Source organism: Trichosurus vulpecula, chromosome 3 (assembly GCF_011100635.1).
Source record: "Trichosurus vulpecula isolate mTriVul1 chromosome 3, mTriVul1.pri, whole genome shotgun sequence".
NCBI classification, from domain to species: Eukaryota; Metazoa; Chordata; class Mammalia; order Diprotodontia; family Phalangeridae; genus Trichosurus; species Trichosurus vulpecula.
In genome coordinates this window covers 101,522,682-101,547,873 of record NC_050575.1, presented here as the reverse complement: position 1 = coordinate 101,547,873, position 25,192 = coordinate 101,522,682, and the positions used below count along the sequence as shown (strand labels likewise).

The following is a 25,192-nucleotide window of genomic DNA, read 5'->3' as shown; positions in this document are numbered from 1 at the left end:
GACAAGACCCCATTTCAATAATAGTCTCAAATTTCTTGAATTTGACTTCACCCCACCATTTCATTGCTTTAAGATAACCATCAGCGGGGATGGTATCCATGGAAGCAAGGGAACATGCTGCCCTGAGAAACAGAAAACATTTCGGCTCATGTCCATGGAGTTAGAAAGTTTATGGTCTGAGAAAAGCTGTGCCTTTTAAACTTCAGGGGCAGGTGTATTAACAAACTACCAAATTTTCAAATAAATGAATTCCATTACCTCACTATTGCTGTTGATGAATTGGTCCCTGACAGCACTTATGCATCAGAGCATATAGTGTCTTTTCAGGTGAGAGGCCAACAGGAATGATGTGATTAACCTCTAGAAAACCATATGAGAAATGAATTTTGGTCCATTTACCTAGTTCGATTTTCTTGGAGTTGAGTATCCAGTTCTGTCTATGACCAGCCCCCTTCTCATCCGGAAGCAAATTTCTTAGAATCATGGACTGTCTGAACTAGAAGGTACATTAGAGATCATTTAGTCCATCCACATAATGAAGTATAAGGCACCCTTCTTGCTCTCAAAGCTCTCAGAGCTTCGAATTCTAGTCTGGGCTTTGCCCCTGATTTCTTTGTATGACCATGGATAAGTTCCTTCTCCTTCCTAAGCCTCAATTTGCCTCCTCTGTGAAATGAAAGGGTGGGAGTAAATTATTTTTTAGGTCCCTTCCAGCTTTGGCAGCCTATGAACTGAACACTTTAAAAGCTCCCTTGTTTAGGAAAAAGGTTTGGGAGGAATCAGTGAAGGGCGAGTAAGAAAAGGAAGAAGGGATGAGAAAAAAGAGAAAGGATAGCCTTCCAGCTTCTTCCTTTCACTTTGACACGTAGGTGTTTCCAGCTAGAGGCCATGTGGACTAGCGGGCAGACTCTGACATAGAAATCTGTTGTTCTTATGTACTATTTGCAAAATGAACAGAAACTCTTACGTTGCTATTATCTGCACTTAAGCTTGAAGCCTTTTAACAGGTTTCTCATGTCTACTTTTCTAATTTGTTATTCACATATCCAGAGTAAAATTCCTTCTGCTTGAGTCTTGCTTCTCCTTTCAAAAATCTTTAGTGGCTTTGCCTAACAAGTAGAATTCAGATTTTTTTTGCTTGTCACTCCAGGTGCTGCTGGAAAAGGGGCCTTTCTAGTGTTGGCTTATGTTGCTTCCTTCCATATATTCCATCTTTAGCCAGACTGGTCTTGCTTTCTGCCTCCTGAACAAACTGTGGCTTATCCTGCTTCCCTGTCTTTGCTCAAGCCTGAGAAGTTCTCACTCCCTCTATGCTTTTGGATTCCCCTCATGTTAAATTGCTATCCATTTGTTTAAGACCTAGAGATCATTGAGTCTTCTAAGTTCTGTAGTCAGCAGTAACCTTCCCCCTGCAAAGCTCATATAATACTTTGTTTTGTAACTTGCTAAATAACTTGCCATATAATATCGTGGATTACAGTTATTTCTTTGGGCTCACTCCTAGTGTACTAAGCTTCATAAAAGGAGAATTTATATCTTAAAAATTTTTTAAAATAAACTTTTATTGGTGTTTCTGTTTAAAAAAAATACCAAAATATTCACCTGTATTCTTCTCATGCCTCCCAGTGAGCCATCATAAAAGAAATAGTATTTTTTAAAGACAAAAATAGAGAAAAAAAATCCGCAAAACTAATCCATATATTATATGACAGCATGTACAGTGTACTAAACTTATGGACCTTCCCTACCTCTCTGCAAAGGGGAGGGGTGGGAGTATCATCTCATATGTTTTCTTTGGACCCATGCTTGTTTTTTGATTTTTTGTGGTTGTTAGAAAGCCAACAAATAAACCTAAACTGAGAACAAAAGAAGGAGGTATTAAAAGTTACAGGGAAAATAAATAAACTGGATACTAAATAAATCTGTAGAAATAATAAAACTAAAAGCTGGTTCTTCAAAAAGGCTAATAAAATTGATAAACCTTTAACCAGTCTGATTAAAAACAAGGTGGCAGAAAATAAAAACAAAATAGCAAGCAAACAAGGTAAAATAACAAAACCAGAAATATCCTACCAAAACTGAGAATACAAAAGAATACTTTAAAAATGTAATATATCAAAATTAACAGGACACTAGATAGGGAAGGGAAAATTATCTCATAATCAGGATATTTTCTCTTGAGGGGGGAAGGCAGAGCAATTGGGATTAAGTGACTTGCCCAAGGTAACACAGCTAGTAAGTGTGTCAGGTGTCTGAGGTCGGATTTGAACTCAGGCCCTCCTGACTCCAGGGCTGGTGCTCTACTCACTGTGCCAGCTAGCCCCCCCACCAGACGGAATCCTAATGGGGTAATCCAGAAAAAGGCAAAATGAGTCCTTTGTCAGGCCCAGGTTGGCATAGAAAAATAGACCGGGGGGAGGGGGTGTCGTGGACACGTGGGATGAGAGGGGCCATAACGCAGAGCACTTCAGCACCCAGGGAGACACTGTACACTCGCATCTGGAGGTGCTAGACCCATACTAGGGCATTGCAGTGGGAATAGGTGTAAAGTGGCAGCTTTGCCACCCACAACCCCGTTCTAGGTCACAGATCCAAGATGGAGTGAGAAGGAGATCTGCACACACGAGGTGGTATCCCCAACTAGGGAAGTCTTGGGTTGTGTATGGAGAAAGAAGAAAGTTCAGAAGCTAGTGGAAGCAGTGGTGGGGCTAAGACTCCTGACATAGAGCTGGCTGTTACTTCTAGCATGTAGGCCAGCCTGCAAAGGGGTAATTAAGGCAGGAATCCTAGACCAAAGGGGAGCCTATAATTCTGCCCTTCTGAACCAACCTAGCTGGCTGATGGGGCGGAGTCCAATAATAGATTACTTTTGCACAGACCCAAACCTAGGTCAGGAACTTGTAGAGCTCAGACCAGGGAGGCAGCAAAGAGATTTTGCTCTGAATCAGACCACTTTGGTGGCACTGAAAGTTTGCAGGTGCAATGCTCTCTGTGAGATCTTGGAATAAAATAACATTCAACACCCCAAGAAAGCAGCAATGGAACTAGCCTAAACCTTATCTCTATCAGTATGGCAAAGCCCAGTCCTAATAATATCTAGTCCAAAGTCAAGAAACAGACTAGAAGAATGGACAGACAAAAAGAGCTCCACCATAATGAGCTATTATGGTGACAGGGACACCCAAAACAAATGCAGATGAGAATGACTCAAAAACACCTGCAAGCAGAACCTTAGAGAAAAACACAGATTGGGTACAAACACAACTAGAATTGTTGGTAGAGATGAAGCAAGAATTAATTTTTTAAAAAATGGAATGAGAGTGCTTGAGGAAAAACTGGAAAAGAAATGAGAATGGTGGAAGAAAGAAATAGAAAGGGACTTAACAATGTGGCACAAAAGGTACAAAACCTTGCCAAAGCAAGAAACTCCCTGAATATTAGAATGGACCAAACAGAAGCCAATGACTTCATGAAGCAACAAGAAATATTGTAACAAAGTCAAAAGGCTGAAAAAATGGAAGAAAATACTAACTATCTTACAGTAAAAAGAACTGACCTGGAAGACAAATCAAGAAGGAAAAAAACATTTTTTTAAATTCTTTTTTTGTAAATAAAATTTTGAGTTCCAAATTTTCTCCCTTCTTCTGTCTCCCTCCATCCCTAAGACAATAAGCAATAATAGGTTATATGTGTGCAATCATGTAAAACATTTCCATATTAGTTATGTTGTGAAAGAAACAGAACAAAGAAAAAAAACCTTGAAAAAATAAAGTGAAAATAGTACCCTTCGATCTGTATTCAGACTCAGTTCTCTTGAGGAGAAAAAAAAAATTAAGAATCATTATACTACCTGAAAGCCATAACTGAAAAAGAGTATAGACATCATATTTCAAGAAATCTTAAAACTGCCCAAATCTCCAGGGAAATAAAAATAATACAATAGTCTCCTCCTGAAAGATACCACAAAATGAGAACTCATGAGAACATTATAGCCAAAATCCAGAATTTTCAGGGCAAAGAAAAAGATCACCATTATAAAAGAGCAGAGCACTTGGAATATGATAATCCGGAAAGCATTAAGGCTTACAGACAAGAATATTTTGCCCAGCAAAACTGAGTATAATGCTACACAGGAAAAATAAAAAGGATCTCTAATGAAATAGATGACTTCCAACCATTCCTGATGAAAAGATCAGAGCTGGATAGAAACTTTTTAAGCACAGGAGTTAAGAGAAACATAAAAAGTTAAACCTGATTAAACAGTGAAAAAGGACAAAATAAGGGTAAACTGCTTATATTATAATATAGAGAGGTGCCCCCTAGGAACATCATCAACATCAGGGATCATAGAGGGAGTCTAATTAGGCAACGCCTGGGAATTTTTTTTTAACGTCTCAGTGATTTTAAGAAAAGAATAGAAAGAGAAAGGAATACACCTCATAACAGAAAGGGAAAGGAAGGAAAAATTTATCTCATAATCAGGATATACAAGTAGATAAAGAGGAGATAGGGTGGAGGGAGCAGGTGACGTTTGGACCTCACTTCTCAGAGGAAGGAAGAATACACACATGCACGTGCACATGCACAAACACGCAATTCAGTACAGAGATACATTTCACTCAACAAGGAAATAGGAAGGAAAGGGGAGAAGGGAGAAGGTGAAATTAAAGGAAGTGTAGGTTAAGGGGGAGATTGTTGTTTAGTCATTTAATTGTGTCTGACTCTTTGTGACCCTGTGGACTATAATGTCCATGAGATTTTCTTGGCAAAGATGAGTGATTTGTCATTTCCTTCTCTAGTGAATTAAGGCAAATAGAACTTCAGTGATTTGCCCAGGGTCACACAGCTAGTGTCTGAGGCCTGATTTGAACTCAGGTCTCCCCGACTCCAGGCCCAGTGCTTGGAGGGATTGGTCTTAAACAAAACAAACTCTAAGGATGTTCAAAAATATTTATAGTTCTTTTGAAAGAATGGGAATCTGAGGGGGTGTCCATAAATTGGGGAATGAACCAGTTATGTCATATAAATGTGGTAGAATGCTATTGTGGTGAACTCTTAGCATCTTAATAATTAGGATTCCAGAGGACTAAGGAGGAAACATGCTACCTCCCACCATTCAGAATGAGACAGGGGTTGTTTTTGGATAAGGCTAATGTGGAAATTAGTTTTCATGAACTGTACTTTTTTTGTTACAGGTTTTGTTATTCTGTTCTCACTTATGGTTGGGTGAGGGTTGAGAAGACAGATCTTAGCTGATTAAAACAAGTTTAAGAAAAAGAAAATGTTAAGGAGTACACAAAAGTACTCATTGAGACTAAGGTTTTAGCAAAGTTACAGACCACAAAATAAACACTCAGAAATCAGTGATGTCTAACATGTAATAATAACAAAATGCAAGAGGCAATAATAGAAAGGGAAATCCCTTTTCAAATAGCTACAAAATGCATAAAATATTTGGAATTCAGCCTGCCAAAACACACAAAAAACTTTTCTAGATTCAGTTATAAAGTATTCATAAAGAAATAAAGAACAACTTAAATAGAAGAATGGAATATTCAGTGCTCAGGGCTCTGCTGTGCTAACATAACAAAAATTTTCATTTACAGTTTCAGCACACCAATCACATTATCCAACTTATAAAATATTTATTGTCTATTATTTATTGTTTATTGTCTATTATTGATATTCTGTATTATTTATTTTTAATAATATTCATTATTGTTGTTGATATCTTCTGTTTTTATATTACTCACTTTTCCTGCCCTTCCCTACCTTCTAGAGAGCCATTGTTTATAAGGAAAAAAAAAATTTTTTAAAGAAAACTAGTAAGAAGAGGAAAAAAAAGTTTAGCAAAATGGCTCATTATATTTAAAAAAAAAAAAAAAACCAAAAACCACCTGAAATTAAATGCAGTATTCCATACCCATGGATCTCCCCTACTCACCAAAGTGTTTGGTGGAGGTAGCTTCTCATATCTCTTTTTTGGGGTTATTCTTTATAATTTTGTAGTATTCATTTTAAAATGTTTTATGTTTATTGTTCTCGCCATATTCATTGTAGTTATTGCATATTTTGTTTTCATGATCTGCTTACTTCACTTTGTAACAGTTTATGCAAGGGTTTGAATATCCAGTATAAATCCAACTTGGACATCTACAACTATTGTACGCTGTACATATTTTTGGACTTTTTTAATGTTTTGATTTGTGGTATTAGTTTTTTTTTATGTCCTTAAAAAATTCTGTTTGTTATATGAGATGACTGTCCAAGAGGAAGAGGAGGGATAGTGGAGAAAAAATATGATGTAAAAAACAAAAGACATTGATAAAATCTTATTTTTAAAAAATAAAGAACACATTTCCTACCCATAGTTGTGAAAGGTATATGATCTGTTTTTCTTCAGATTTTTTATGGTATAATCTTTAATATTCAAGTCACATATCCGTTTTGAATTCATTATGGAATATGGTTGGTCTAAGCCTAATTCTTTCCATACTCCCAGTTTCCCCAGGAGTTCTAATCAAATAGATTGTTTTTTCCTAGGTAATTTAATGTTTTCAGTTTTATTGAACACTGGGATCTTATTCATTACTTTTCGTTCTCCTTTGTCTAGCTTATTCCATTAATCTGCTTTCCCACTTTTTAACTAATTTTGAAGACGGGAAGCATCATCTCCTACTATACTTTTAAAAATTATTTCTATGCTTTTATTTCCCTTGACATGTCTTACATGAATTTTATATTTTCCCCAGCACTTAGCATGCTTTTCTGTACATAGTAGGTAGGTGCTTAATGAATACTTGTTGAATGAATGAATAAATGGATGGATGGATGGATGAATTAATGAACAGACTAAACAAGAATCAACAAATCCTTTTGGGATTGGGATTCCTACCTGACAGGGGGTAGGGAACCTGTGGCATTTGGGGATTTTTTTCTGTGAAGTTTGGATTCGGTTAAAGGGTCGTATTTGAGGACCTACAGGGCCACATGTGGTCTCAAGGCCAAAGGTTCCCCACCTCTGGTTGGAGGACCAGGAAAATCTCTGAAGAGTATGGTACCTGAGCCAAGGCTCAGAGGAAGCCATGGATACCAGCAGATGAGGATGGAGTCCAAAGATGTGGAGATGAGGAATGGAGTGCCTTGTATAGAGTTAGAGGGGAAGTATAAGAAGAGACTGAAAGCAGCCTCTGACTGTTTGCCTTTTTCCCAGGATGTGTCTTGTCCGGATGAAGCAGGAAGGCCGTTCAGGGAGCTACATGTGTCGTATCATAGTTCATTTTATGTGGGAGGACGTTGAGCAGCGTGGCAGAGTCATGGGGGTAAGTGGGCCTAGTTAGATGTTTTTTCCTCAACCTCAGTCTATGGTTTGCCTCTCTCAGGTCAGAAGCACCAGCTGCTTAGGAAAGATCTTTTTTCCCTTTGTTTTTGAATTGCTGACTGACATAGTTAGCTCTGACCAAGGGACTGATACTATCTCTGTAGTGATTAATATGCAAATTATGTCCTGGATAGCTAAGAATTCATAGTCTTAATCACATCACAAGAGGTTAGGGTAATGCCTTTGGGCCATAGGATAGAGCCCTACAGGGACTGAAGCTCTCCCAGCACACCCTGCTATGAAGTGCTAATCACTTCAGCTGATGATAGAAATAAAGTTCAAATTTACTGAAGCAGGCAGAAGCCTGACATATCCAGCAGGAGTGGTTGTACAGCACACAGCATGAGCCTGAGCTGCTTCTACCAATCTGAGAGTCCCCATGATGTGGTGTAGAGATCTCTGGACTTCCCTGGTTCCAGTCCAGGTTCTGCCCATTGCTAGCGTTGTGATTAATACCTCCTCTCTCTGGCTCTCAGTTTCCTCAGCTGTAAAACAAGGCTAATAATTCTTGCTTTACCTTAATCTACTTCACAGATCTGATGTCAGTGACATGCTTTGTGCTGTGCTGTATAGAGGCAGACCCTGGGCAAGGACATCTGCTCAGTCTCTCTTGTGTTTGGGAATTGTTGATACCAAGTGCTTCATGAGTGAAGTCTTTCTTGTGTTCTAGGTGCTTGCCTAGGCCTGCAGCTCTGGTGTATGTTTGGTGCTTAAGTTCTTTCTGAAGAGAACGCAACTCCTTCTGCACAGGCCCTGTTCACTTTTTGGAACTGCTTGCTTCCATTTCTTTCTTTCTTGTCTTGGCTGATGATCTCTTTATTGAAGGAGATAAAAATGGATACCATTACAGAAATGTGAACTACTGCTCTGATTGCTTAAGCTGTCCCAGCAATCCAGAGCAAAGCTCAGCAGTTTTTTCCTTTTTTTTTCACTTAGTTGCCATTCACTCAGTTAAGCTGTCAGCAAACCCATGTAGTTTAACTTGACCTTAGATCCCTTTTCCCTAGCTATTGAACTGGTCAGCACTCAAGTAGTCTAGCTGTCACTGGAGGGCATTCTACTGCCATCTTCCATCTGCCCCAAAGGACCTTTCCTTGCAGCTCAGGCTCGTGCTGTGTGCTGTGCAACCACTCCTGTTGGATATGTCAGGCTTCTGCCTGCATCAGCAATGGAAGTCTTCCATTTCCTGCTGCTGCCTCATTGCTAGCCTCCTCAGATGAGAAAAAGAGTCAGTCTCCAGCAGCACACCTGTGCCTCCCATCTCTTGCTGTGCCTGTTCTTTGAAGGTAGAGGAGTAGCGGCCTCTACCCAAAGATGAACATTCTTTCACCTGGTTCCTACCCTTCACTTCCCAGTGACTCTGAACTCCTGTAGGTCATCATCCAAACTCCATTCCACATACCACCCCCCACCCCCACCCCCCCCCCGCCAAGTCTCACTCATTCCCATCTCCTTCAACCTCTCACCTCAAAGTTTCAACCTCACTCTACTCATCGTCTCTGGAAGGCCTACTACATAGGCAAGAAACTTCCCTTCATCCTAAGTCCTTTCCTTTCCCATTCCTTCTGTCTGCTATCTCTTACTGGTTCCCTTGATGACCAGGCCTGCCTGGCCATCCTTTCCAGTGCTGGCTACACCTTCACTCATTTTCCTTGCCTCATTGGTTGAGGGAGGGGAGTTGGAATACTCCTTGTTTCCCATTGCCACTTTCACGTTCTCCCTGTTCCTCCATCACTCAGTAACCTCTCTTCCTTTGAGGTTCACGCATTTCATCTCTACTGCTCCACCAAAATCCTTGTAGCTGTTGTCACTCCCCTTCCTTCCTCAAAGAATTTGTTACATTGCTCACAGTTTTTATGTCCTCTCCAACTCCTGCCCTCACACTAGGAGATGCTCAACATACATTTTAACTCTCCCTCAAGCCCCCTAATCACTTAGTTCCTCAGCCTACACATTTCCCATGGCCTATTCCTCCACTCCACCTTAGCCACATACATAGATGGTCATACCCTTGATCTGGCCATGGCCCATGAATGTAACACCTCTGTTTTCAAGAATTCTGAAATCCCCTTATCTGACTGTAATTGGCTTTTCACCTCTCTCTCTGCCTTCCTTTACCAAACTCTGCTCTTCATCCATATCATTACTTCCAATACCTTGACTCCTCAGTTCTCTCCCAGGCCATCTTCCTGCATTAGTCACTCTCCTCTTTTCCCCTATCTTGACCCTTTGGTGAAACAATTCATTCAGCTCTACACTATCCTCTCTTGAATCCCTAGCCCTCTATCATTTCTGCATTTATCGTTTGTCCTTCTTTATCAAAGAGGACGACCAACGACGTCACAAGCATGATGTCTTGACTTGCATGTGAGTTGGATTTGAGTGAAACGGAGCTTGGCACAGTCTTGGGCAAAATCAGCCTCGTTTTCTTCTTTGTAGTCATTATAGTGCAGTGGCAAGACAAAGGCCAGTAGAAGCAGTGATGGCCCAGGATGCATTGAGTGACCTTGACCTTTTTAAATTAAGGGCTTTCCTAGGTCACTTATTTTCTGCTAAGCCTCACCCGTGGATCACTCCCACCATTCACTACCTTCATTCCTATACATGTGCTGCTGAAAGAAAATGGAAAAATCACACAACTGTTCTGACTAGGACCACTATAAATTTATGTTATATGACCTCAACTGGGTCCTCACTGCAGCTGGGCAGACTTACTATCCCTTCCCTAATCACTTCACTATCCCACTTTCCGTAGCAACTCTTCCAAACCTTTTCATCCCTCTTCAAACCTCCCGTGGTTCCCCCTTTCCCCACTCTCTCAGTTGAGAACCTTATCTAATATTTTATAGATAAAACTGAGGCCATTTGCAATGAGCACCTTGTTCTTTTCCTCATTTCAAGTGCCTTCTGCCACTCTTCTCCTTCACCCGTCTCACAAGATGCAATATTCCTTACCAAAATCAACTCCATTCCTTTTCTTTAAATACGTTACCTCCTCCGTCATCTCCACTCTTATTTTCAATCTCTTCCCTTCTACTGGCTTACTTCCTGCTGCCAACAAACCAGCCCATATCTTCCCATCACTTGATCCTTCCATCCTTGCTAACTTGTATCTCGTCTACCCTTTGTAGCTAAATTCCTCAAAAAGGTTATCTACAATAGGTGCTTCCATTTTCTCTTATCTTATTCTCTTCTTTACCTCTTATAGTCTGGCTTCTCACCTCATCATTCCACCAAAACTGGTCTCTAAAGTTATTAATGATCTCTTAGTTGCCAAATCCAATGACCTTTTCTCAGTCCTCATTCTCCTTGACCTCTCTGCAGCCTTTGACACCATTTATCATTCTCTCCTCCTTGATACTCTTTTCTCTCTAGGTTTTCAGGATACCACCCTGTCCTGGTTTTCCTTATATCTATCTGACTGCTTCTTCTCTGTCTTATTTGTTTGATCCTCCTCCAGATCATGCCCTCTAACTGTAGACGTCCCTCAGGGTTCTGTCCTGGCCCCTTTTCTCCTCTCCATCAATATTCACTTGGGGATTTCAGCTCCCATGAGTTTAATTACCATCTTTGTCCTGCTGATTCTTAAATCTGCCTTTCCTGGCCCAGTCTCTCTGCTGACCTCCAATCTCTCATCTCCAACTCCCTTTAAGACATTTCAAACTGGATGTCCAGTAGACATCTTATGTTAAACATGTCTAAAACAGAGCTCATCTTTACCCCTAAAACCCTCCTTTCTTCCTACCCTTCATATTACTGTTGAGGGCAATACCATCCTCCCAGTCCCTCAGGCTTGCAACCTAGGAGTCATCCTGGATTCCTCACTATCTCTCCTCCTCCCCTCCCCCCCCCATATCCAAGCTATTGCCAAGCCTGTTGATTTCATCTTTACAATATCTCTCAATATACCCTCTCTTCTGTGACACTGCCACCACTCTAGTGCGGGCTCTCATCACCTTGGCTGGATTATCACCATAGCCTGCTGGTGAGCCTGCCTGCGTCAAGTCTCTTCCCATTCCAGTCCGTCCTCCATTTAACCACTAAAGCAATTTTCCTAAAGTGCATGTCTTATCATGTCACACTCCCTATCCCCATCCCACCCCCACCCCTGCTTTCTGTTGCTTCCAGGATCAAATACAAAGTGCTCTGTTTGCTATTTAAAGCCCTTCATAATCTAGCCCTCTCCTACCTTTCCAATCTTCTTGTACCTTGCTTCCTAACAAGTTTTCATTGATCCAGTGACACTGGATTCCTGTGTTCTGTGAACAAAATACCCCATTTTCCTCTGCCTGGAACATGCTCCTTTTTCCTCTCTGACTATTAACCTCCCTGATTTCATGGAAGTCCTAGCTAAATCCCACCTTCTATAGGAAGCCTTCCTCAGCCTCTCTTAATTTTAGTGCCTTTCCTCTGTTAATTATTTTCTATTCATCCCGTATATTGCATACTTTGTATATATTTGTTTGCATGTTGTCTTCCCAATTAGATTGTAAGCTCCTTGAAGGCAGTGATTGTCTTTTGTCTCTTTTTGTATCTCCAGTACTTAGCACAGTGCCTGGTACATAGTAGGCACTTAATAAATGTTTATCGATTGATTAAAGCATATTTGCTAACTCCTGCCTATAAGGTTACTCAAAGTAAGGTGTGCTATGGTGCATATCACTCCAAACAAGCTTCATGGGTTCCAGGTTGCTTATGCCTGCACCAGAGTAAAAACTTCTCATATACCAGTGGAGGATGGAGATAGAAAACTCACTGTCATCTCTAGCTCCTTATTGACTTCTATATACTTTGGGCCATAATAACATCAGTATAATTTCTCAGGAATTACTCTTTTTTCTCAATATGTGGCCTAGCCCTAGTTCATCTATCAGATTGGTTAAGGTCTTATCTTCCCTAAAGGCAGGGGTTTAGTAGGTGACCTTTCACATGGCCCAGAAATATTAGTAAGGCCATGGGCCATGTCCATGAACAATAATGAAGAAGCCATATGGCTTTGAAATAATCTCAAATTGTTATTTCAGCTTTTATCCTTAATTACTTGCTTTCTCCATGTGATAAACATGTAGAGGAGAAAGATGTTCACTAGGCACATATGGGCAAGTGCATGAGACTCTTCAGCTTCTACTCTATGGAACTTATCAGTTACATTAAAAGAACCATGAGAGTCTGAAACACATTGTGCCTGGGACAGCCAGGATGTGCTGTTACCTGTCATGGGCAGTTCTTGTACCCAGGTCTTCTTTACTCAGAAGCCACTTCTGTCCATTATGTCACGTTGCCTGAAAGGGACCTTAAAGATCCTCCAGTTCAGGGGTGCAAATCTTTTTTGTGTCAAGGATTCTTAATAGTATTCTCATGAAGCATATGTATCCCTTCCCAGAATGTTTTAAAACAGTTGAAGCAAATGCTTAATTTCATGATGATGTTGACAGTGTGACAACTAGTATTTATGTAGTTCTTTAAGGTTTACAGAGCACCTTGTAAATATTATATTATCCTCACAACAACCTTGGCAAATGGGTGATATTATCCTCATTTTACAGATGAGGAAACTGAGGCACACAGAGGTTAAGTGACTTGCCAGGATTGAACATCTAGTAAATTTCTGAACCTGGATTTGAACTCAGATCTTCCTGACTCCAGGCCCAGACTTCTATCCATTGTGCCACCAACTGCCTTCCTGGACCCTGAAGATCCCAAGTTATGAACCCCCAATCTAGTCAAACCACTTATTTTACGGAAGTAGAATATGAAGTTCAGAGGAGAAAAAGATTTGCTGAGGAAAACAGAGCTGTTAGTGGCAGGGCTAGCTTTTGAACCCAGTTCTCCTGACTCTCAGAACAGGGCTTTTCAATTACGTAGGAAAATGGGAATTTATAAATTTCAGCAATTAGGTCTACAATTGTTTCCCTCTCTGAAAATCTTGATTATTTCCTTCCTGAAATTTTCTTTGAGCACTCTCTCTGGTCTCCTTCTTTGCCTCCCCACCACCCTCTGCTTTGTACTGTACTTATCTGTGTGCATGTTTTTTCTTTCACTAAATTCTAAGCTTCTTCCAGGCCAGGGTCTCTTGTTTTCCACTCTTATATCCCTCAGTACCTCTCATAGATCTTTGCACTTATAAATGTTTGTTGAATTGAATTGCCAAAGGAGTCTTTTAAATAGAGAGCATATGCATTTAAGTGTTGGTTTAGAAATCACTAACTACTTAACAGGATTACAGTATAAGCCAATGGGAAAATATTCTCCAGTTTACAAAAATTTATACTATACCAGCTTTCATGTAAAGTGAGGCGTGCTCATGCAGCTGGGCCAGAAATCAAATGCTGTCTTGTGGCTGACAGAATTAGCTTTGACATTTTATCTGGAATGTTCTGAGTTTTTTTTAAACCTCATTTGAGATTCAAACATATAAATTAGCTGCAGAAATGAAGTTCATCATATCACCTCATCTGGTCTTGTTTTATTTCATTAACTGGTTCTTAAAATCCTTTGTGAGCCACATTGCAGCTGAAGAAGTTGGAGACCTTTTTCCTCGGGCTCTTTGCCCCACTCCTGAGTGTTGGTAAGAGTTGAGAACTAAGACTTGACACAGCTGTAAAAACAGACAGCGCCTTTGGCCTCATGTGCAGGCTGATTTCAGATGTACATTTCACTTGCTGCCTCTTGTACTAATGAAGTCAGTTTCTTTTGGTGGGTGCTTGTGGCCAGGTGTGTCCAGTCCTGTGGTAAACTGGTACTCTTTACTCCAATTTTCCATTTGTGACATTTCAACCTAACTTTAAAAACAAACATAAAAATTAGCTCAGGGCAGTGGCTCAAAGTGTTAATAGTAACATTAGACTGGCTAAATGACTTCCCCTCTGCTGTGCTCTGTCCTGCCAGACATCCCCACCTTGTAACTTACAATGAACATGTTTAAGCTTTCCAAATGTAGAATAGAGCCTAGGACTAAGAGAAATTGCAGCCATTTTCTTCCCTGTCAATGGTCTTGAGCATCCCTGGGGTCTCTTTGGACTTCCAAAGGATTTCTTTCTAGGAGAGCTCCATGAATAAGAATGAGCCTGCCTGTAAGGCACATTCTCCTGCATTTCAAAGCAGTCCTAGCACAGAACTGTTAAATATCTTTTAGCAGGCAAAAGTAAAACTTGGTAGGACAAGTGGAAAACTTTGAGGAGAAAATCTAATTCCCTCTTCCAAAATTCTTTTTGATTCCCCCCCTCCCAGAAAAATTTTGTTTTTCTCAGGTCTTCACATCTTTAAGTACTTCAAGCATAATTTTATAAGAAAATTAAGTTAGAATCACATTTTTATGTCCTGAACTAATAAAGTGTGCTTTAAAGAGGTATTATATTTTGGGTTTTCTTCTTTTCCCCACTCTCCAACCCCCACCTCCTCCACCTCCAGCCCCAAGTTTTGTGTTTTCTAGGACTACAGATCTTCTTGAAATTTTCTGTTTCTTTTCCCATAAACGACACCGCCACAGCTAAAGGGGCTGTTTCTAAAGATGAAGTCCTATTACGTGTATGGCTAGCGTCCCCATCATAAGGGTCACATTAGGCTGTCGGGAAGGGCTGATGCCCTGACTTGGGAGTGTTTCAAACCACAAATAAGAATATTATTAAGAATAATAATATTTTTATAATGCTTTAAAGTTTGTAAAGCACTTCATATATTTTATCTCTTTTGATCCTTATAACAACTGTCAGAAGTAGGTGTTATTATTAGCTTTATTTTTCTGATTCACAGAGAGATTGAGTGACTTGCCCTTGGTCGTAGAGGTAGTAAATCTCTTTGGCAAATTTAAACTCAGGTCTTCCTGACTCCAAGTCCAGCCCTCTAGCCACTGTACCACTTAGCTATCCTATATATGACAGTAATTTAATAGAAAACCATTTTTTATATAGCTTCAGCCCCTGAGGTAGAAGACTTATTTATTTATTCATTCATATATTTTAAAATTCAATTTTATTTTCAGTTTCGAATTCTCTTCCTTCCTTCACCCCTCCCCCACCTATTGAGAAGGCAAGAAATACAAAAGCCTTTACAAATATGAAGTCATGCAAAACTAATTTGCACATTAACCATGTTTTGGGAGGAAAAAAAATCGAGAAAAAGAAGCCAACTGAAAAAAATAAGCTTCAGTCTGCATTCTGAGTCCATCAGTTCTCTATCTGGAGGTTGATAGCATTTTTCATCATGAGTCTTTTGGAATTGTGGGTCACTTGGCTGCTTATCTTTATAATATCGCAGTTGCTGTGTAAGTCTTTCCAGGTTTTTCTGAAACCATCCCTGTCATCATTTCATAAAGTACAATCGTATTCCATCTTATTCATCTACAATAGCTTGTTCACCCATTCCCTATTTCATGGACATCTCCTCAGTTTCTAATTCTTTGTCCCACAGAAAGAGCTGCTGTAAATGTTTATATGTATATATAGGTCCTTTTCCTTTTCCTTCAATCTCTTTGGGACGTAGACTAGTAATGGTAGGACTGGGTCAGAGAGTTGTTATGCACAGTTTAATAGCTTTTTTGGGCATAGTTGTGAGTTGTTCTCCATAAAGGCTGGACTAGTTCACAGCTCCATCAACAGTGTAGTAGTGTACCTATTTGCCCACATTCAATTAGTCATTTTCATTTCTTTGAAGATTATTTTTTTAGAGGATTCTTCTCACTGGAGGCTCAGGACTACTGGGACTCAGTCCTCCGGAAAATTTCATTTCTAGAAAGAGCTCCTGTTTATCCACTCATGTTTTGTTGCTGCTTTGGAAGGCAGTATGGCAGAGTGAAAATATAGCATAGAGTAAGTGCTTATTATATCTTTTGGGCATGGAAAATTAGATTTTCAGTGGTTTGGGTAAACAGCAAACCGTTTCTGCCGTGGTGAAGAGCCCAACCCTTTCACCAGCCTTCCTTGGGCAGAGTATTGAGTTAAAGGGGGACTGCAGATTTTTCCTTATTTAAAACTAGGTGAGGCATGAATTTTCAATCGTGTTCCTTAGCTCCGCTGAGAGACAATTGGGGCTATAAACATTACATTTAATACTGATTTCCTTTTATTTGATTTTTAAAGTTTCCCAATTATATCCCTTAGCCCACATCCCATTTGTCTCTTTTTAAGTAGTCCTTTTATTCTATAAAAAGATAGACAATTCACATGCACATATTTTAAGACTTTCTGGATACCTCAGTGCATTTTTTTCCTAATACTTTTCTATCTCGACCGTCTTTCTCTTTTTGTCTTCTTAAACCCTACCAGCCTCCTGAATGGTCCCTTCTTATTGGTATCTGCTTACCTCACTATTCGCTAGGTTCCTTCTGTACCCACTTAGGCAGCTAGGAGGTACAGTGGAGAGAGAAAGTCAGGAAGACCTGAGTTCAAATTTAGCCTCAAACATTAGCCCTGTGACCCTGAGCAAGTCACTTGCCTTCTGTTTGTCTCAGTTTCTTCATCTGTACAATGAGGACGATAATGCCAGCCGTCCCACAGGGCTGTTGTGAAGATAAAATGAGATAATATTTGTAAAACGATATATAAATAGTAGTTACAATCATCCTCATTATTATTATACTTTAATAATCATAGATTTTAGCACTGAAAGGACCTTAGAGATCATTTCATACAAGCTTTTTAATTTCACTTTTATTTTTAAATTTTATTTTTAAGAGCCAACATGGTTTAGTGGACCAAGTACTGGGCTTGGAGGAGTATGTGGGTTCAAATTCTGCCTTAGAAACTTACTAGCTATGTGACTGTATGAATGAAAGTCCTTTAAACTCTATGTGTGTTAAGCAGCTCCCCAGAATTTATCTACTTTTTTGGTGAAGGGAGATACCCCCCTGGAAATTTCCCAAAGTGATGAAATCCACCCATTATTTCTCAATGTACCTCACCCCATCCCCTTCAAACTGAAGAAAAACAGTCAAGAAATACCTTTTGACCGAGTAAACCACATCTGTCAGCATATGATGCATTCTGTACCCAGAGTCCTCCACCTCTTTGCAGAGAAGACATAAGTGTATTTTATTATCTGTTCTCTGGAAATAAGAGTCCATGTGACCTCCTTCATTTTACAGAGGAGAGCACAGAGAGAGAATGTGATTTGTCCAAGGTCTCACGAGGAGTAAATGGGAGAATGAAGATTGGACTCCAAACCCAGTCTTTTTTCCATCCCTTGTTGCCCAGTGATTTAGTCCTGTGTTACCAACTTTATCCTACAGCAGTCAATTCAGATCAAAATATTTATCAAGCAGCTGCTATTTGCCTGACTCTGGACTAGGGCCATTTGGAAATGTTTAAAGTGTTGGGGGAGGCTGGGATAGTGAATAAGACACAGCTCTGCTCTTGGGGAGTTTGTAGTCTAGTAATGGGGATAAAGGCTAGACAACCATAACTCTAATATAAGGCAGACTGCAGTAATTGCCGTAAGAGAGGTATAAAGTTCTCTGGAGAAAGGAAAAATAACATCTTCTGGGGGAATCAGGAAGGCCCTGTGAAACTTTTGGGCTCAGCTTGAAAGTAGATGGTTCAAGAACTATGTCTGTGATTCTTTACACCACCTGCCCCCTTTTCTACCATTATATTCCCTGTTACTTCAAGATAAAAGTGGCCTTCAACAAGACTAAGGATTTTTAAAAAAAATTTATTCATCACCTAGTTGCCTACTTCATGATGAGTGCTTTGAAGTAATTGTAGGGTTTTTACCAGTAGAAATTGGGAGGTGGGAGTGGAAACATCCCTCAACACATGGAAGGAACATCATGAACAGAAGAAATGGGAAGGTTGGAAAATAAAAGGCATGTTGGAGCCAGTGAGAATTCCAGGTTGACTATAACATGGAGTATGTATAGGAGAATCTTAAGCCAAAAGACCTAAAAGGTAGGGTGAACTTTGAATGCCCCGCAAAAGAGTAGGGACTTAATTCTGTAGGCAGTAGGGATGCATTGAGTATGGGGGTGACATGATTAGAGCTGTTATTTTATGAAAGTGAAGTGGCAATACAACTTGTATTGGAACCAGAGAAGGCTTAATTCATTAGGAAGATATAATAGCAAGCCAGAAGGAAACATAGACCATCAGGTCAGCTGTGATAGGTACACACTTCAATGGAAAAGCAACTTGTGCGTAATAGAGATTCTCAGTTTAATGTATATTCCCTTGTTCTGTTCTACTTTGTGTATGGAAATGCTCATTTTACCAGTTTTTTTAATTGGAAAAAGAAATATCAGAAAAAAAAGATATATTTTGTTGAGGAAAAGGAGCATATCATAATAGACAAGAATTAGTTAGGGCCTCAATTATGGTGGTGGCCATGAAGGTGGAAAGGAAGAGACTGATTTGGAAGATATTGCAGCAATAGAATGGATAGAACTTGGTGGTTCATTAGATAGGAAACATGGGAACGAAAGGAGAGGCAAAGAGTTTGAGATTTTGGAGCCTGAGTGACTGGGAAATGGTGGTGCTGCTAGAAATAGAGGAGCTGAGAAAGGCTGGTTTGGGGCTGAGAGGATGAGTCTGACTTAGACATAATGACTCTGGGAGAATGTGGCATTCAGAAATGCATGACAGCTCCAAGACAGACATAGAGAATTGGAGGCAGCCACTTAGAGGTAACAAAAGCTGAAACATTTTTATGCAGTGACAGTTAGTAACCATCACAGGTTTATCCAGCATCTTTCACTCTTAAGAGTTTTGTTTTTTGAGCATCTTTGTCAGAACATATCTTTTAGGAATCACCGATGCTTTTCCTGACTCTGTTCAGGAGATAGCTTAGCTTCCTTTCTAAAAACTTGCCCCTTTTACTCTATCTGCCTTCTATTAGGGAATTTTCCAATAAGCTTTCTCCTCTGACCACAACTAGACACACTTATCCTCTTCTACCAGGTTCCCCATCTCCCCTTTTACACTGCTCCAGAGTTTCATGATGACCTGGTTTGAGTTCCTTTACCTAAAAAGAAAAGAGTTTGCTATTGGAAAACTAGAAGGGACCTGAGGCACTGTCTGGTCCACTGGTGAAAACTGAGTCACAGAGAGGGGGAGGGACTTGTCTAAAGTCATGGTGCTAGTTAGTAGCGTCCTCTTGACTTCATTCTACTGCTTTCTTCAGTGTATAGCACTTTCGTGAAATCTCTCACATGGTAAATGTTCCCCATACCTTTTGCGTTGTTCCCCAGGATTTCCCCAGTGAATGGCATTGTCCAAAGCCAGAATTTTCCTTTCTTAGACAGAAGTCCCAAACCTGAGGTCCCTTTCTTCCCTTCCTCTAATTCAGATCTTCTCTCTCAGTTAATGACTCCTAATTCCAGGAGACAAAGGATTAATGCAGCTTTTAGAAAAATACAGAAGTGGGAATGTCAGCATTCTGGATTTGTTCCTTGCATATCCACATCCTGAATGCTTCAGAATTGTCTCATTTTGCCTCCATTGACTTTGCAGTTATTTTACACACTATTGCGTTATGTTTTTTTAAGAGTGGAGGAACACCGCGGCTGAATGCCGGGCCCAGCAGGGCTGGGCTGGGAGTCTAACAAAGACTACATTGTACCATGACCTGCAAAGCTAATAAATGAATTCAGGAGACACCTAGATGTGTTTCTAGAAGGGGGAGGGGGAGGGGTCTAGTGAAAAGGCAGAAAGGTGGGATTAAGATAAATTAAAAAGGGGCCAGCCTGTTGGTGAGGGGACAGCCACTTCCTGTTCCTTACATTGCTCGAGGTTTTTAACTCTTCCTAGCTTCAGGCTTTGATTCAAGAGTTAAAACAAAACTAGTCTTTACCAGGTACCTCTCAGCCTTCCCTCCCCCCACTCTTCCAGTCATGAAAAGAACTTGGTTATAAGGATATTTCAGATGGTATGGCAGTGTTCATTCCTTGAAGCTCCCTCCACTGACTGTTTCTTAGGAATTAAAAATTTTTAGAATAGGTGGGACCCCAGCCCCCTCACTTTAGTGATGAAGAGCCTGAAACCAGAGAATGACAAGTTGAAAATCATACTGCAGGTTAGACTTAGTTTCTAAGAGTAGTAAATCTAGTCAGTCTAGAAACCTAGAACTCAGGTCCCTTGATTTCATTTCAGTGTTTTTCTTGTCACATCATGGGCTTAGAGATGTCCACTGCTGGCATATTGAGTTTGAAGTTTAGGAGATGATTATGGCATGAATGTGTAGAATTCCAATTTAACCAATTGCCTCTCCCCAAAGTGTCATTTTATCATTCTCCCTGCTCTGCTCTGATAGCATTGAGTGGCTGTGCTGAGTTCCCAGCCTGTACTGCTTTTCATCTTTTTTGGCATTTGAGGGCAAGGACTGTGTTAGGGATGTATATCTAGCATATGGTAGGTGCCCTTAAAATAAATATTCAGTGTTGGTGGTGATCCTGACTTTCTCAGAGCTGGTCAATTGTGACCTCTTGCTAATACTTTGTGAACTCAAGTGCTGTCCAGTGGCTATAAAATTTCAGTGTTAGTAAAAATTGAAACTTGTCTTTGATTTGTTTGGTAAACAAACAGCAGTGGGTTATTAAAAATCCAACTTCTCTTTTGTTTCCTATCACTAAAATGTTCTTTGCACATCAAAGTGGATATGACTTTTTTTTAACCTTTCTCTCTTTTTTCCTTTTCCTTTGACAATTATGACGTACATTGAGTAACCGTCCCTACTGTCAGAACCTTGGGTTTTCACATGATTGTTTAATCCAGGAGCTTTAAAATTGCATGTTTTGTCATGGTCATGTGTCCCTTTGTTGTGGCCTGAAGTGCTGAACTTGGAGGCAGGAAGCCCTGGGTTCTGATACTTACCTTGTGACCCTAGCTAAGCTGTTTAACTTGTTGAGCCTCATCATCTGTAAAATAGTGTCTATCTCTCAGGGTTATTGTGAGGATCAAATGAGATAATGTATATAAAGCACTTTGTAAATCTTAGTGATAGGTAAATGTTGGTTATTATTATTAAGACCACTTCAGCTTGAGACTTTCAGGTTAAAGGGAAGGAAGATGAGGGGACTGTGGTTAAATGATTATAAATATCATCATTATATCATAAAGTTCTTTCATAATCCATTATCTAGAAATTACCACCATTATACAGAGGAGGAATCAGGATGGGCTAATGACTTGTCCAAGATCTCAAGGCCAGTTGGTAACCAGCCTATACTAAACTCAAGTCAAGGGCTCTCTCTGTTGCACAGGGTTTTCCCCATTGGCACCAGCTCAGTCTGAGCCCTTGTGATTGTCCTTCTCTATCCCTTTAGGGTATTTTAATCACTTGGAATATTGGTGGTTTAAAAATTCACTAAGCGGTCAGCATGGCACAACATGCAGTTAACCAATAAAATCTTTTGCTGCGGGGGTGGGGACGGGAGAAATACATCTGCCCATCCATCCATACATACACACATTCACATGCACACACACATACATATACCCATACACACACATTCTGGGCTGTTGGCGTTTTGTTTTATGCTGCCCCTTCCCAGCCCCCAGCCTTCTGGAAGGGTCATTGTACAGCTTTCTTCCATAGCCACTTTTCTCTTCCCTTTTACTGGAGGGCAAAACCAGGGCAGAGAAATCATTTTTATTCACTTCTGAAAGGTTACAGTAATAAAGAAACTCTTGTTAACATCAGAGAACGTTGCAGCCAAGAGTTTTCACAGTCTGGTGTTGTTTATTTTACATGTAATTTGGAACCTTCTGCACTCTTAAAATATTGGCACGAGAATGCTTTAACTGTTGAAGTACTTCATTGCATGCAGCAAGAGTTACGGTGTCCCTGGGGCAGCTGGGCCCCAGAGAGCAGTTTTTTCTTATTCTTGTTAGAAAGTGATATAAGCCTCAGTGTGCCTCTGTTGTGTGTGCATGAGTATGAACACACAGATTTATGCAGGAACAGGAATATGCATGCATTGTGTACATGTGCACTACTGGTAGTATTTTTTAAGTAGCTGACATTTAAAGTTGAGACAAGTTACAGAGGGAGGCTGTGCATTCCAGTAGAAATTGAAACAGGATTAGAAAACCAAGGTTTCTAGGCAAATCTTAGGGGAGAGAGAGAGATACTGAAATGCTGGAATGAGTCCAAAAGAGAGTGGCCAGGAGGGTGAGGGAACTGAAGATCATGCCATGTTAGGATCGTTTGAAGGAACTGGTAATATTTAGCCAGGAATAAAGAAGACTTCAGGGGATGTTATTGCTATCTTCAAATATCTGAGGGTCTCATGATAGGAAAAAGGGATTAGATTTGTTCTGCTTGACTTTTTTTTTTTAAGAAGGCAGTACTAGAAATGGTGTAAATCATTGGGAGGCAAATTTCAGCTCCCCATAAAGTAAAGGGAAGGCAAGGGGAAAAGCATATAGATAGCATCTTCTGTGTGCCAAACACTGTGCTAAGCTTTTTTTTAAAAACAAAAAAAAAATGACATTTGAGATATAAGAAAGCACTTCCTATATAAATAGAGGTGTCCTACGCTGGAATGGGCTTCCTTGTGAGACAATGAATTCTACATCACTGAAGGTGTTCTAGAAGAAGTTAGACCACTACTTATCAAGGATATTGTGAGGAAAACTCCTGTTTCATGTAGGGGATTTGACTAGTTGACTTTCTAGATTTGTTCCAGTGCTGAGATTCTAGGATTCTGCTGTTTTGTGCTCTTTGCCTGCCCCCACCTTAATGCACTGGGGGCATTTTGAGCAAATCCTTTAAAGCCTCTCTGTGTTTCCATTTCCCCATCTGTAAATTTCAGAAAATGATATCCCCTTGTTACCTAGAAGGATATGAAGACAATCTGAATTGCTGGATCTTCTATAAAATATAGGGAAATAAAAGGAGCAGCTATTGGTCCTGGTGAAGGCTTTGGAGCTCCCTTGGGAGCAAATAACTTGGAATGAAGTTTCCAATACTATCTGGTCTAGCTCTTTGCCCTGATGCTTCTCAGATCCTAACTCTCTACTTCACTACCTCTTCAAACATGTTACTTGGAAATGCTCTTTCTTTTTCTTTTTGAACTTTTGCCCCCTCCTCCCAAGAGGAAAATTTCCATTAAAGTAATAATGAAAGGTGTAAACTGTGTGTGTTGCTCCTTCCCCTGGCCCTGGCCTCTTGTTCTGGGCCCTGGAGCTGCAGAGGCTTGGTGACAACATGCCTATGTTGTGTAGATGTAGGGGGAGAGCAGAAGATAGTACCTGCTAAGATCTTTAGTTATTCTCTATCCTTTCTTCCCCCCCCCCCCCCCCCACCAAAGTCCTTGGACTTCAGAGTCTGGCTAGACCCATCTGAGCCTACTTAGGGTTGGTTCCTGACTCCATGTGTAGATGTTTATGATTCTGTCTCCCCTCTTCAGAGATAGCTGTTGTAACACTTAGCTCAGCTTGAGGCAATGCTAGGTGAGTGAGGGGGCAGCTAGGTGGCACAGTGGATAGAGCACCAGGCCTGGAGTCAGGAAGACTCATCTTCATGAGAGCAAATCTGGCCTCATACACTTACTAACTGTATGACCCTGGGCAAGTCACTTGACCTTGTTTACCTCAGTTTCCTCATCTGTAAAATGAGCTGGAGAAGGAAATGGCAAACCACTGCAGTATCTTTGCCAACAAAACCCCAAATGGGGTCATGAAAAGTTGGACATGACTGAAAAAGAACAGAACAGGTGAGTGAGGGGCATCCTAGAGTAGGGAGAGACAGTGTCACCCTTCAGTGGAGGATGAGAGATGAGAGTCCTCCCAACAATGGAATTTAGTGAGTAATACTGGACTTAGAGTTAGAAAACCTGGGTTTTCACTTACTAGCTGTGTATTCTTGCCAAGTCATTTTACCTCTTTGCCTCAGTTTTCTCATCTGTAAAAGTGGGGTGATAATCTCTGTGTTAGTGATTTCACAAGGCTATTGTGAGGATCAAATTAGAGATGTATGTGAAGAACTTTGTAAACTGTAAAAAGCTATGTAAGCTAAGTTAGTATTACCTTCTTAACTATCTCCTGTACTCTTCTTGCCCTATAGCCTAGGAAGATTTGTCCCACTCCCACTTGGCCCTAAGACTAGAATGGTTTGGGGGCACACTTAAGATTCATTTCCACTCTAGCTTGACCTTGTCTGAAGCATCCTCTGGAAATGGAATTGGTGGGAAAGTGGAATGGAGAAAAGAGTCTATAGGACAGCTGTAAATTCCAACACTTAGCACATTGCTTGGTGCTTAATAAATGTTTATTCACTTACTACCTAATGCCAACTTGTAGATGATTATGTGAATGAAGTTCATACTCTGGGAGTTAATTGTAGGAATGCTTTCACATGGCCATGATCAGAGTCAGCCCTTGTCAGAATTGTGAGGCGCATGAGATTTGTCTTTGCTACCTGCCCCCAAGGCCCCCCAGTGCTCTTATGAGATCACAAAATGCCAGAGCTGGCAGCAACCTTAGAGACTATTGAGTTCTCCCCCTATTTTACAGGAAAAAAAAAATACCGAAGTATAGTGAGGTTAAGGAATTTACCTCAGATCACATAGTCAGTGACAGAGTCAGAACTAGAATCCGGGTCTCCTGATTTTCCTTCAAGGGCATTTTTCCTATTTTTTTGCACTATAAAATGGGAGTGAGAATATTGTCATGGAGAGGTAGGATGACCTAGTGGATTTGGAGTCAGGACTCATTTGTCTTCAAGTCTCAGCTCCAAGTACTTTGCAAAGTGGTGTTTAAATGCGAGTTATTGTTAAGCTGTTCCTCCAGCTTTCCAGACTTCCCCAGATAGTATCTCATCTTCTAGGCTTCTTCAGATCCTCTTACTCCAGTGAGAATATGCCTGTCCTGGGTGCTGTGA

The 25,192-nt window shown here is 40.4% G+C and overlaps 1 protein-coding gene across 2 annotated transcripts in view; it reads left to right on the top strand.

Annotated features, from left to right (window-relative positions):
* LOC118843419 (ubiquinol-cytochrome-c reductase complex assembly factor 1) overlaps positions 1-25,192 on the top strand; it is a 117,339-nt gene that overhangs the window by 54,097 nt on the left and 38,050 nt on the right. For both annotated transcript variants that reach the window (XM_036751059.1, XM_036751060.1), the window contains exon 7: positions 7,214-7,322. In XM_036751059.1, coding sequence (XP_036606954.1) covers positions 7,214-7,322 — 109 coding nt within the window. The remainder of the gene's footprint in view (positions 1-7,213; positions 7,323-25,192) is intronic.